The sequence below is a fragment of the Mesocricetus auratus genome, unplaced genomic scaffold, assembly GCF_017639785.1.
Source record: "Mesocricetus auratus isolate SY011 unplaced genomic scaffold, BCM_Maur_2.0 Super-Scaffold_4256, whole genome shotgun sequence".
Taxonomy (NCBI): Eukaryota; Metazoa; Chordata; class Mammalia; order Rodentia; family Cricetidae; genus Mesocricetus; species Mesocricetus auratus.
In genome coordinates, this window is record NW_024429182.1 from 83508209 (window position 1) to 83522498 (window position 14290).

The 14290-nt window shown below is 39.8% G+C and overlaps 1 protein-coding gene across 14 annotated transcripts in view; it reads left to right on the forward strand.

Annotated features, from left to right (window-relative positions):
• Sox6 (SRY-box transcription factor 6) overlaps positions 1-14290 on the forward strand; it is a 540675-nt gene that overhangs the window by 409337 nt on the left and 117048 nt on the right. For 10 of the 14 annotated variants that reach the window (XM_040755979.1, XM_040755976.1, XM_040755989.1 and 7 more), the window contains one exon: positions 12722-12845. In XM_040755979.1, the coding sequence (XP_040611913.1) occupies positions 12722-12845 (124 nt within the window). The remainder of the gene's footprint in view (positions 1-12721; positions 12846-14290) is intronic. The other 4 variants (XM_021230437.2, XM_013117552.2, XM_021230443.2 and 1 more) reach the window with 1 other exon arrangement.

A 14290-nucleotide genomic window follows, 5' to 3' on the forward strand; every position in this document is an offset into this window, starting at 1 on the left:
GCAGCTGTAGATTTAATCTCCTACCTGTCAGTTAAAACAGGCATTTCCTGAGCCAGATAAGGACTGGTTGTAGAGGAGGGAAGTAGTCACAGCTGGACAAAGACCTATTGTTATTGGCCGATAATTTCCATGTATATTCAACCCTTATTCTACCGTGGAGACTGCAGCCATAGTGTAGCATTGAAGGGCCTAACAAGGGCTTATTTTTTAAACTTAAATCAAAAAGAGCTAAAGAGAATCAAAGCTGGTCTTTGTGTCATTGACTTGGGGAAATTTTAATGTGCATCTAAAAAAAAGAAAACTGCCTGTGGTTTTGATCATGATTCAAGATCATTGTGGACTTAGTAATAAGACTATGGACAGTGTCTGCTCACAAATTGACAGCTAAATATTTAGGAGTTCAAATTGTAACAACAAAAAAACTATCCAATATCAAAAACTTAAATCTGAGGATTGAGGCTTTGTCTCGTGATTCCTTTATCATAAGTTCTGCAGCTGGAGAAGAGATCTGCTAAATCAGCTCTGTAACCCACATGGGCATGTCTGTATGCACTTCTCCTGTATTCCAACTTTCAACAACAAAATAATCATGGCCTCTAGTTACTGGAGTAGTGGGCTGAGAGCAGTGAACAGTGAAAATAAGAGATAAACATCTCTTTCCTGACTTTTCCTTGAAGAGGTGCAGTAGGGGAGCAAGGTTCTTTTTCTCTGTTTATTTCACTTGTGTACCTACAGAAATTTATATGGCCTAAAATGACTTGTATAAGTCTGAAAGGCTTGATTTGGAAATAGCCTCTCTCTAAATGGTTATATGGTACATTACTAGTAGCTAATGGTTGGGGGCACTGACAGAGCAGCCCATGTATTTACACTGACTTGGTTAGCAATTTAAATACACAACTTTTCAATGTTCACTTGAAATTTCAGTTTAAAGTAATTCATGCGAATGAATATATTACTCAAAGCGTAAGAACCTGAGGTCAGATCCCCAGAATCCACCTAAAAATCCAGGTGTTGAATATGCCTGTCACTCTATCTCAGGGGGCTGAGGAGCTGTGAGCAGAGTTGGGAGGGACAGTAGGTGCTTGGCAGTCAGCCATTCTTGCCAAAATTGGTGAAAGAACTTGCCTCAAAAAAATACATGAAGGGTGCTAGAGGAAGACACCTGAAGCTGACCTCTGTCTCCTACATGCATGCATACACTTTATGTTGTGTGTGTGTGTGTGTGTGTGTGTGTGTGTGTGTATGAAACTATGTTGTATGTGTTTTTTGTGTGTATATGACATCTGGGTAAACATGTGTATGCTGAATATATATATATATATATATATATAGTGTTTATATGTGTGTTATGTTGTGTGTGTATGGTATATGTGTATATGTGGGTGCTGTGTGTGGTTTGTGTGTGTGTGTGTGTTGCGCGCATATGGTTTGTGTTTAGTATGTGTTGTGCAAGTGTGGCTTTTTTGTATGTGTATTGTGTGTGTTGTATGAGTGTGTTTTGTGTATGTTGTGAATATATGTGTATGTGTAGTGTACATTCTAAAAGTGGAATACGGGTTGTACATAATGCTCCAGGATGATATCACAGTGCTTGGGTTATTTGTTAAAAAGTCTGATGTGTAGCGTAGATGACAAACCTGAAGGCCATTGGACTTGTGGTGACAGTTGCTATTTATGCCTGTCCTGAGCACACACTTTCTGAGGATCACCTCCTTGTCCTCCAACCACACATACTGTACAGAGCCATCTCCCAGTGATACCTCCTAAGATTGTCCACACGCCAGCTATCAGCAACATGAAAGTCTTCTCTTTACGCCCTGCACTGTGTCTTTCTTGGGCCTTCTTTGCTTGAGAGGATATAGCTTTTGTTCTCTGTGATAGTAGAAGCTTAAATGTTCTTCTAGAATATGTATCATATAGCCAGCCCAAGATGGCATAACAAACTATTTTTTAATCATTATTTTAGATGATTATACTCCTGGTTCTGTTGACAACATTTCATCCTTTTAGGCAGGAATGGTGAGAAATTGGTGAAGGCTCTTAGCATCATCTAGAAATTATAGTAAAGAGAAATTTCAGCTGACAATATTAGAAAAACAATCTTGATAAATTAACGAAATAAATTTTTAAAATTTCTTACTAAATAGTAAACCTGGAAGTTAGACTTTGACATAGCCATACTCAAGCTCACCACAGTGAGGTGCCTGGAGGTTTCTACTCTTGTAATCTTCATGTTAAGCTTGCAGGTGAGTGAACTTTAACTTAATCAAGCAGATGAAAGCCTTCATCATGGCCTCAGCTTGGCTTTTAAGTCAAATACAAGTTTTGGATGCATCTGTCACAAATTCCTGCAAGCCTACTTTGTGCAAGGCCCCTTACTGAGCCCTGGCAAATACAAAGCTTTGCCTTTAAGCTGCTTGAAAAGAACTTTAACAAGACCTGCAATTTCAAATGTAGACCTGCATTTCTAGATGACGAATTTAATAATTGAACTGTGGTCCTTGCTAACAGAATACACTTGTATAAAATAGTTCAGTAGTCAAAGCCAGTTTGCCTTCATTACAGGTCAAAAGTTTATGAAAGGTTTATATCTGGATGTGGCTGCTACAGAGACTGGAACACCGCATTCCTTACAAATGGGAATGTATTCACATGGAATTTGTACAAAATATGAAAAAAATCATTTTCATCTTGGCAAAACAGTTTGATCATTGTGTATTTAATGAGGTTTCCACTTAAGAAAAACAATCATCAGTCTCTAAAATGCTTCATACTTCTCTGGCCAGAAGACAGGCTAGCACAAGACATTCATCTTCACTAGTCTTTGAAAATATCCAGAGTAATTGACTAGCTCGGTCTTCTGTGATGGCTTGGTGACCACTAACTGTGACTATTTGCATAATAGTCAACTCTTCACTTCTGTAGTGATAACTGTTTGTATCTGATTAAAATTAAGACTGTTTTAGTTCTCTTGACTTTTCTAGAAGTTGCAAAAATTGAGATTTGCTGTTCTGCTTTAACCAAACAAATGCACACATGGGGATAACAATATGCTGAGTTTATGCAGATTTTACAGCACGGATCTGAATAAAATGCCCACTAATAGACCCTTAAGGAGTAATAAACACACATGAATTTTCCTTAGTCGCACTTTAAAGTGATTTTAACATACTACTAGACCTTAACAATAATATTTAATTGACAAGATTATGCATTTGTATGGATTGAAAAGGTGGTAGATATCTAATTCCAAATGAATCATAAATTTTACTTTTGCATAACATGTTTTATTAATTTCTTTATGGCTGGGATATTCTATTTCCCTCCTAGTGAGAGTTTCTTAAAACATAGTAAGGAAACTTAAGCACATTTAATTAACATTTATCATCTTTTTTAGAAAATGATCTGACTTATGTCCTCATAAATATTCTTGAATTTTTTCTGGTATATGCACCATGGAAAGACCATGGAGCAATACTTAATGGAACTTTGGCCATAATTTGATTTTCTCCTTAAGTGAATCCTTCCATGCTTAGTTGACAGACAGGAGAACCTATATCAGGGTATAGTGAAGACAAACTTAACAGTACTTTGTGATGAAATGAGGCCATGGACATCTTTATATTTCTAGTGCCGGGCTACCAGCCATCCGGTGACAGGCACATGATATATAAATTTTTTGAAGAATTAAATTAAAATTGGCACTGCCTCCTCCCTCAGGAGGTAACATGTTTCCCAAGAATGTCAGAGGTTGCTGTGTGTCAAGCTCTTCCTTTCCTGGAATAAGGAATAAGAGACAAGTAAGAGACAATGGTAGAACATAAGGTGGTTAGTGTTCTTTCCTCTGAAAAGTTCCACACATAGACAGACATGTACAGATAAGTGAGGACTAAAGCAATAATCTTCATTATTGGGATCTGGTAGATTAATAAGATATCAATCAAGCCACTTAAAATGCAAATAAGGCCAGAGCATGCCATATGCAGTAGGCATGAAGAGGTACTGAAAAGGATGCATGTCTCCATCAGGACTGACTTTTCTCTTGGAGTTGTATCTGAAGAAGTGTTGTAGGGCATGTGCCCATTGGCTTACAGCTGCTGTGTTCATCCTCTCAAAGACCCCTTCTCTCCTGAGTAACCAAGGAGGAAAGCAAAGAGAGCTGGGCTGGGAGGGGTGAGAATAACTGTTGTAAGGACAATCAGGCACATTGAATTGATTTTGCCTATTTCACTCACTCTTGGCAAAGTGTGGGGATAATGAGAAGCTGGAGACAAGCTATGTCTCTTTCATTTCTTCTGTAAATATTTCATGTTTCATTATTAAAGGTCTGATTCATAAAAAGAAATAAGTGTTGTAGCTGTTCTCTTAGGTTAACTTGTGGATCTGGAATACATAAAATAGTGTCCTGCTTAGTTTGTCACCTTGACACAAGCTAGAGTCATCTTGAAAGAGGTAAAGCCAGTGAGGGATGACCTTCATCAGCCTGATGAAGTCTGTGGGGACATTTTATTGATTAATGATTGATTGAGGAGGGCCCAGCTCACTGTGCGTAATGCTACGCTGGGCAGGTGGTCCTAGATAGTATAAGAAAGCAGGCTGAGTAAGTTGCAAGGAGCAAGCCAGTAAACAACACTTCTCCATGATCAGTTCCTGCCTCCAGGTTCCTGCTTGAGTTCTTGTCCTGGCATCCCTCATTGGTAGACTGTGATTGGGAGGAATAAGCCACACAAGCCCATTCCTCCCCAAGTTCCTTTTGTCATGGCACTTATCACAGTAACAGAAAGCAAGCTAGGACAAATGGTATGCATGCAACATAAAGTTAGCTCTTTGTTAATTTGCTCACTGAAGTAAGAGGCTGAGTTTTGTAAAGGATGCTTTTAAACCATATCATATTTAGTTGGTTTCACCTTTGGTGGATGTGATCTTCTCAGCCAATTAGTAAGAATTTTGAAAATTCTGGAGGATACTGAATTATATTAAAATTGAATAATTAGCAATAACAACAGACTGCTTTGTCTATTGTAATACTGGCACCCAAGAAAGAGAGAAGATGAGAATAAAGGAGGGAAGAGAGTAGATGGAAAGAAGAGAGGGTTAGAAGGTGAGATAAAACCCTCCTAACATCAGACATAAACCAAGCATCCACCCAGTGTGCATGCATTGACTGCTGGTGGAATTCTGTGTGCAAATTCTCTAGGAGATGTGTCTTCCACACCTGCTTCTGCCAGGATTTCCCTTTGATTATTCCTCAACTGCAGTCAGCTAGAAATTTGCTAGATAAAGCAAGCAAATGCAAACAAGGTTGTCTGAAGATGTCCTTTGAAACTTTCTTCTGGAACAAGAACATTGCAATTCATATCCTCTAAAGCTATAGGCACAATGTTACCACAATGTAGAAATCCCTGGGCTTGTTCTGTTATGTTCTTAGCCCTATGTGGAGGGCAATGGGGCAGATAAGAGTAAAAATGCAAGGGTCTTTGTATGTACCTAGAAAGACATAATAGTGAACTGAAGAAATTGGAGGATATTTGTAACTGTGGTCAACAGAAATCTGTGTATGGACTTTCTAACAAAGGGCAGAGCATAGTCTTCTGGTGTTCCACATACTTAACAGAACATTTTCCACTAAAAAGGTTTCTATTGAGGCAAGAATGAGAACTTTTCCTTCACAATCCTCCAAAATTAACTACCCAAATACTATGGTTTGACATGAACTTTTTTGGCAGAGAGGGAACTCCTGTTTACATTTGAAAGCTTTTCATATAAGTTTCCTAGATATTTTATTCATTGTTCTAGATGCTGTAGTTTTTTTTACAGTGGTAATAATACATTATGCAAACGGATCAGCTCTTCTTTGCATTGAAAAAGTGTGACCATTAGCGAAACTGAACCTTCTCCACCATGTCTGCATGTCTGTGTGTTCTAGTTCTGCCTCCCTCCCTCTCTCTCTCTCTCTCTCTCTCTCTCTCTCTCTCTCTCTCTCTCTCTCTCTCTCTCTCCTCCTCCCCCTCTCCCTCTCCCTCTCCCGCTCTCTCCCCCTATCTTCCTCTTTCTTTCCATCATGATGTACAAACATTGGAGATTTTCTTTCCAACATTTAAAAACAACTTTCTCCAGTTAAACCACACCAGGAATTATTTTCTAGAAATTAATCATTAAAAAAACAAAACAAAACAATTCTCACTTTCCCAGTCCTTAACTCAGGCACAGATATTAATATGCACATGATTTTTCAATACAAATACTTATTACATATCGCTAAAAAAGTGAAATCATCTCCATGAAAGAGAAAATGAGGCCCCCTGAGTGCCACTCTGTTTGCATATTAGCACACAGCCAGGTCTCTGCCAAGTTGCTCTCTGACTGACTGCTACAGATGCTCTTTCTCAAGTATTCTGAGTCAGATCTTTAGTGCAAGTCTTCAGGGACAAACAATAGCACCTGTCCCTCACAAGCTATCAGGCGAGAGTTAGCCCATTCATGTATCTTTAATGAAGCTGGGGGCAGATGGCAAGAAATGGCATCGTCAACAACTTAGCACAGGGAAAACAAAGGCATGAGTCTTGACACAGCAATGCTATTTCACGAATTTGGAAGAGAGCAGACCCAAGTGTTTCACGCGCATCTGCTGCTGTCTTCTTTCCTGAAAGATTTGAGGAGCACCCTACCAATTAAAATTTCTAGGCATGCGGGCTGTTGAATGGAGAATGTTTTCCCCCACCCTTTCTAAAAGGGAAATGCGTTGGTCAGGGGTTGCAGTAGGGTAGGACAGGGACACAGTTGTGCTTGGGGGTCGTTTGTTCTTCCAGGATGCACTAAGCTTGCCCTGTGATGAGATCTTTCTTTCTCATTAACTCACTCAATACTCTGCCAATTAGTGCTCTCTTCCAAAGCAGTAAAAATAATGACGTTTTCATGCTGAGATTTATTTTGGCTACATCAAGCTTTATTCTTTGTACTAATAAAGTCATTTTCTTTTCTTTATCTATAGAATAATTAAAGACTATATCAATACGTGCACGGAAAGTTACAGTTTCAAGAAAGAAAGATGCTATCTGAAATTTTGATATGTCCACATGATGAGACATGTGGAAACTGGTTACTCTTTGATGGAGTGTGGGGAATTTGATTACTTTTATATTTTAGTAAAATTCTTTGGGAAGTTGCCTTCTCCCACATGACTACCCTTCCCAGCATGTCACCAAATGGATGAGTGGGATATAGGAAGAGGGAGAGAAGTCAGGATAAATTGAACTTTTCAGAATACATAGAACTTTTATGTGTCTTCATAATGCTTCATCCGTCATAGCCACTGGTACTCAGAGAAGTACTTAGTTCACAGCCTGTAGAAGAAGAAAATATTTCATCTGCTATGTGTGGGAGGCAGTTTCTTTGTTTTGTTGGGGGTTTTCTTGGTGTGGCCACCAAAAAACATAGTCTACTCATTTTTCAACACTTCTTTCCATTTGTTCTCATGTTCAACAGATTATAGTGTACACATGGAGACTCTGCTGGTAAGCAAGTTGTAGACAATGGGAGAAGTGTCAATGGGCTTTATTACCCTTTCTAGTCTTTTAAGATGTAATGTTTTCAACACACTGGGAAGATCTAGGCAGTTGTGAGGATGCTGTCAGTCCCCTTGTGCTATCATAGTATAAATTCTGACATCTTTCCACTGAAGGACACTAGATAAAGGCTACCTATGATCTCACTGTATTGTTCATTACAAGTGAGTGGAAACCTGCAACTTTGTCTAGAAAACTGTCAGTTCTTTCTTATTACAAAGAGCTGCATTCCTAAAGCCATTTGTAAAACACAACTTCATGCTTAATATAGCATGGTAATTCATAGTAGAAGCTTTAGCCTTGACAAGCACAAACTTAGATCTTGATCTGAACTTGGATCCTGGGCATACCACTCTTTAGTTGATGGAGTTATTTGACTTCATCCAGCTTTCTCATTTAGTGAATAAGGATAAATGTGAGTGCCTCGTGGGCTTGTGAGGATTAAAAGAGACAGGGTAAACACATCATCTTGTCAAGATGTGCTATGGACCCGGAGAATTTGCTCTTTGAAAATGCAGCTGATGCTGTTGGCCAGACTTTGCCAACTACCAGACTAAATCTTCAATGAGCTCTAGTCCAACTCTGGTTCTGCTAGCACTACTACTCTCACACTGTATTCCCCCCTCTTTACTGAAACAACCTCTGAATAATAGTTATCGATGAAATTTGTTTTTTTAACTTAACTTGCAGAGTATAATAGGAATGACCCCAAATTCTGTTTTTTTTCTTTTTTCTTTGTTTTTTCCCTTTATATATTTAAATTAGAAACAAGCTTGTTTTATATGTCAATCCCAGTTCCTCTCTCTCCCTTCCTCCCCTGCTCCCCACTAATCCCTTATTCCATTCCCTTTCTGCACCCCAGGGAGGGTGAGGCCTTCCATGGGGTATCTTCAAAGTCTGTCATATCATTTGGAGCAGGCCTAGGCCCTCTCCTGTGTAGGCTGAGAGAGTATCTCCGTATGTGGAATGGGCTTCCAAAGTCCATTTGTATACTAGGGACAAATACTGACCCACTGCCAGAGGCCCCATAGATTGCCCAGGCCTCCTAACTGACACCCACGATTAGGGGGTCTGGTACAACCCCAAATTCTTACAGAATGTGTTAATTATGAAACACCTACACTTATGTTATTTAGCATCTATCCAGGGACTGGAGAGGTGTCTCAGTAGGTACAGCATTTTTTTTTGTGCAAATCTGAGTTAAAATTCCCAGAACTTACATAAAGCTGGGTGCGGTAGCACACATCTGCCCTACCTGAACTCTTAGGAGGAGCTGCTGCTAAGCAGAGACAGGAGAGTCTCTGGAAGATTGCAGGCCAGCTAGCCTCACATTTGCAGTGATCAACAACAAAGATGGTCCCAAACAAGGTGAAAGTTGAGGACTAACACCCAAGGTTGTCTCTGGCCTCCACAGTGGCACTTATCCAGGCACATTACATTCACACTACAGACACCATAAAAATACATATTATATACATAACTTAAAAAATGAAAACAGCCACATCCATTTAAGCACTGCAAAAACAGTACTCTCTGATGGGCAATTGTAGTCAAGAGCTAAGGTCTAGCCCTTGTCAACTGCTTCTTGTGTTGTCTGCTTCCCTGAACATGACGGATGGAAAATTAAGATTGATTTCATGCTAATATGCTAATTAACAAGGAACAATAGAGTCCCCCATGTGTCTCATCTCCAGACATCCCTTGTGATTCCACCTATTTTTTCATGGTTTCCTAGAAGCTTGAGACTGGATTACACTCATCGAGGCACAGTGTCTGCTAAGTGCATGACAAGCCTCTGCTCTCTCAAATGAATGACTCAGTTAGCTCATGGTTTCCCTCTTGAAGTAAGAGTTTTGGGTAAGATCCACTCTTTTCTGCTTATCAATAATTTGATAATTTTCTTTACCAACTATACAAAAAAACCCAAAGGACTAATGTTGAATATAATATAATATCACTATTATGTTAGAGGATGTTCTAAGTCTTGGCTTTGGTTGACTGTCATACCCTCACAGTGACTATGTAAAGTGCTCAGACTGCCTTCACAGCTTGGGCAAACAGGATCAGGAGAGTTAAATCTTTCAGTACCACACAGCTCATTAAATGTAGGGTACAGACTTGGACTTGGGCTTGTTCACTAACAAAGACATTGTAAGTTCTCAATAAATACATGTTGAATAAATGAAGGAAATGTATCACACTATCTTTTTAAAAATATTTTGTTAATTCTTTTAGCATAATGAATTTTGATCATGTTCACCCTGCTTTTCCACTCTTCCCTCAGTTCCTCCAAGATCTATCCCTACCTCTCTATGCCTTCTGTATGTCCTTTTATAAAAAAGACAATTAATTTTATTTATATGAACATTTTACCTGAACATATGTATGTGTGCTACATGTATGCCTTCTGTTCATTGAGACTAGAAAAGGGCACTAGGTCCCCTGGAACTGTGGTAAAAGATGGTTGCAAGACTCCATGTGGGTGCTAGGAACCCAACTTTGTCTTCTACAAAAGCAGCAAGTGTCCTTAACTGTTGAGCCATCTCTGCAGCCTCCTCTACCCCATCACTTTTAAAATAACTCATCTAGTACAATTTGTACTACACATATTATCCTGAGTGTGAGACCATCACTTAGAGCATGGTCAACCCACAGGAAGCCATATCCTTAAAGAAAAGCGACTTTCTGTGCTCCAGAAGCTATCAACTGTCTATAGCTCTTTAGTTAGAGGTAAGGCTCATTATGTCCCCTTCCATGCTAGAATGTTGACTGGCTTCATCTTGCAGTCACAGCTATTGTGAGTTCATGAGTGCAGTAATCCTGTCATATCCTGAACACACTATTTTTCTCCCATCCTCTCTCTGACTCCCTACCTCTTAGAATCTTCCACCTCCTCTTCTGTGATGGTCTCTGAACCTTGGGAAGGTGGGGTGATATAGATGTCCTATTTGTGGTACTCCATTGACACTATCTTCTTAATAGTAATCAGAGAATCATAAATTTGGAATGGTTCCATCTGTTTTGTATATGTATGTTCATACATGTATGTGCATGAACACACACACACACACACACGCACACTTATGTAGAAATATACAGCTCTTCTATGGAAAGGGCAGGTGGTGCCCCATCTCAGAGCCATTTTTGGATAAACTTATCAGAAAATTCATCTTTGTCCAGTGCTTCCCTAAAGTCATTTCTCTTGAGACTATTTCTGTCCCTGTAACTGCTCAGTCTCAACATCTTCTTCCATACATGACATATAAGATGTTATCTTCTCTCTCTCTCTCTCTCTCTCTCTCTCTCTCTCTCTCTCTCTCTCTCTCTCTCTCTCTCTCTCTCTCTCTGAGTAGAAATGATTTCTTCAGCTGCTTCTCAAATCCCTAACACACAGTAGCAACTTCTTTCATTGCTAGGTGAAAAAGAAAAGATAGGAGAAAGAAACATGTTGCCTCCTCTTCGGGGTAAAGCATCTGCATGGTGCTCCAGGCACATGTTAGGACCACATTTCTGGAGGACCATGAAAGAATGTCCTTTGATGAGCAGTGGTCACTCATAAGTACATTGTGCTTTGTTTTCTGCCATTGAACATGCCACTTTCTTATTGGACATCGAACATGTATACAGGGTCACAGAAAAGTGGTGATTTTCTCCCAGGCTAAAGGTGAGACATGGGCACTAGAGGCTCAGCACCAATTTAAGCAGGCTAAGTTTGTTCTCCCATGTACAAATCTTGGGCTTACCTCAGCTAAAATAGAAGAAATAGCTGCTCAAAGCTAGTTTTTTTCACGCCCCACTGGCAAGGTAGTAATTGCACAAAGACCTTTTTATTATAAGTTGATTTTCCTGAGAAATGAATTCAGAAAAATACTGTAAAGTGTTTATTTTTTTGCTTGCCCTTTATTAACCCACATCTTAGGGCATTCCCCAGAGAAAGACTGTTGGCAAATGAAACCACACACAGGCATTTGCACCATGTCCCTGGCTGTGTAGGGTCAGGGCCAAGAGAAAGCAAACTGGTACCATTTAGACAGTGGCATCAGCTCATACATGGTATTTTTGCCTAAAGAAGAGATTGAGGAATTTAGACAGAGGAAGCATTAGGGGTTTGTAGAATTGCTGGCAAACATTTATATCATAAGTAGTGTATAATGCAGCCCTTTCATTCTAGTAAAAAGTCATAGATCTGTCTGAACCAAAGACCATGCCTTTTGAAACATTTCTGTTTTGATCTTTGAATGAGAAAAGTCCCATAGCTCAGCCCATGGAATTGGGCCCTAACAGCCAGGGCAAAGCCTTCCTGCTCTGCTGTGGTGGAACCAGGGTAGCATGCTAGAGTGAAGAAAGGAGCTAGGAAATTAAAATGTGATTTTCAGAAGCATGATTCTGTCATAGCTCTGATTCCCTTTATATGGAGTACAAATACTGATGTAGAGTGAGTATTTTTCTCTTTTGCATTTTTGTGGTCTTTGATACGTTTATTGAGGTCAAATGAAATCTGATATAGTAGGATTTATTATGAGTTGCTCAGTGGATACAACTCCATAATTACTGAGCTACATGGCAGTGCATAAAGCTGACAAGCAATTTATATGTTACATCGAGGTGTGTATGGCAAAGGATATTAGTTTAATTGGGCGCCAAGATATAGTAGCCTTAAATCTGAAGCTCTGTGTGTTTAATATAATGCAGTGAGGCTTTGGAAGAAGCTCCTCAACGAGGGAGACACAGCTTCTGGAATATATAACAATTAGACATTCCTTTCTGGACAAGGACACTGCATACTTTTTCACAATGACGCTTAGAATGCAGTGCAGGGGAAAGGGCAAAACCTCTAAAACCTCTGCAGAACACTTTTCCTGTTCTTTTTTTCAAGAAAGAAGGTGAGAAAAGCAAGTCAAGAAAGAAGGCCATTAACCACCTATAGTGGAAGCAGGGATGTGGTCTGTCTATGGTGAAATGATGGCACCCATGTCCTAATGGCATCTAAGGAGAGGGGTTAGGTGAAGTTTGCCTGAATTTTCTCAGATCAGATCTGGAAAGAGGTTAGAGGTGGGTGGTTGTGCGGGCAGCAGAGCACCTCCAGCAGTGGAAAGCAAATGCTTCTTGGCGACATCTGCTCCCTGTCTGATCACAGGCTCTCTTCTGTTTAGCAGGTTCAGGGGCACATGCCTCCGCTCATGATCCCAATTTTTCCACATGACCAGCGGACCCTGGCAGCAGCTGCTGCCGCCCAACAGGGATTCCTCTTCCCCCCTGGAATAACATACAAGCCAGGTAAGTGGAGAGCCGTGGCAGCACCGTTTTGGAAATGCTTGGGCCCAGCAGTCACAACACCACACAGGAGCAGAAAAGGGAGCTGTGGATAAAAACACTAAAAAAGCTGATTTTAAAGTAAAACCAGAGCTGGGGAGGCAGGGCATTGCAATAACTAGCTGGTCTCTAGAACTTTTACTTTCTCTTCTCTCATTTGAATTTGTTCTTGCTCCTCTCTCTCTCTCTCTCTCTCTCTCTCTCTCTCTCTCTCTCTCTCTCTCTCTCTCTCTCTCTCTCTCTCTCACCACACACACACACACACACACATACACCTTCACTATTAGCTGTGTTTTTGCTTGTCCACTTTTCTTTTCTTTCTCCCTTGAGCTTTCACACACCAGGAACTGGTCACATACAGTAAAAAAAAATGCTGCTGTTGTGTTTTGTAAGATTTCTCTTAGAAATAAAAGCTAAAACTGCTGATTTAATTATCTCACCACTAATAGGTAAAGTTCTTTTTGATTTTAGTCTAAATAATGAGGTATTCAGTAATATTCCTCATTCATCCTTGAACCTCAAAAAAAACAGGTCACATAACCTTGTAGTGAAATATGCTTTGAGATGATTTAGCAAATGTTATGATTTTTCTTTTTCCCTCTGAGTTTACTGGACTCCTGGGGAATTCAATTAGGGGCATAATGGTTTGAAGCTCTTTCAGAGCCTCCTTGTAAACATGGCTTTAAATGTTTAAAGATAGGTTGCCAAAGGAATCCAATGTAAGAAAATAGCCAAGTACACAGAAGCCAACCTCAATTTTATTTGTGCGTTCTTTGTAAGTGACCCCAGCTCAGAAGTAGTGACCTTGTTCTGCTCATTAATAATTTCTGTGTCAAGTTCTTTTTAACATATTAACCCGATTATATGAACCACCAAGTCAGGGTGCAGCCAATCTGAGGGCAGCAGTTTCTTTGCATATGTGACTTCAAGCATGAACAAAGGCATTTTAATACGCTTAAGCCACAGATACAAACCACTGGGATCTTAAAGGAGCTGATGAAACATCCCAGAAGCTCTGACCATGGACACCTTACTGTGTCTGGTAGCGAACTCCCTTCCCTGTAAGGAAGGAATCTGGGGGAGGCTCAGGTGATCTGAGGGGTACTGGTGCTGAAGGAGTGGTCCATCTAAGGGCTGATTATAAAGTCTTCAAACACAAATGAATCCAAGGTGGGCCTGTCAGATTGAAAAAGAAAAGTAAGTGCTCTGAAATTGGAAATCGTAGATGTAAAGTGAAGTTCAAAAGTTCTGGTTTTCAAAACATTTTGTATTAATTTTTTTTCTTCATCATAAATCTATGCAAATATTTCAAAATTTGAGTTACTTCTGGTTTTCACATTTTAGATTAGGAATTCTGGGGCCTGTATTCCCATGAGGTTTCTAGAAATCTGAGTGGAAGAAATTATGTC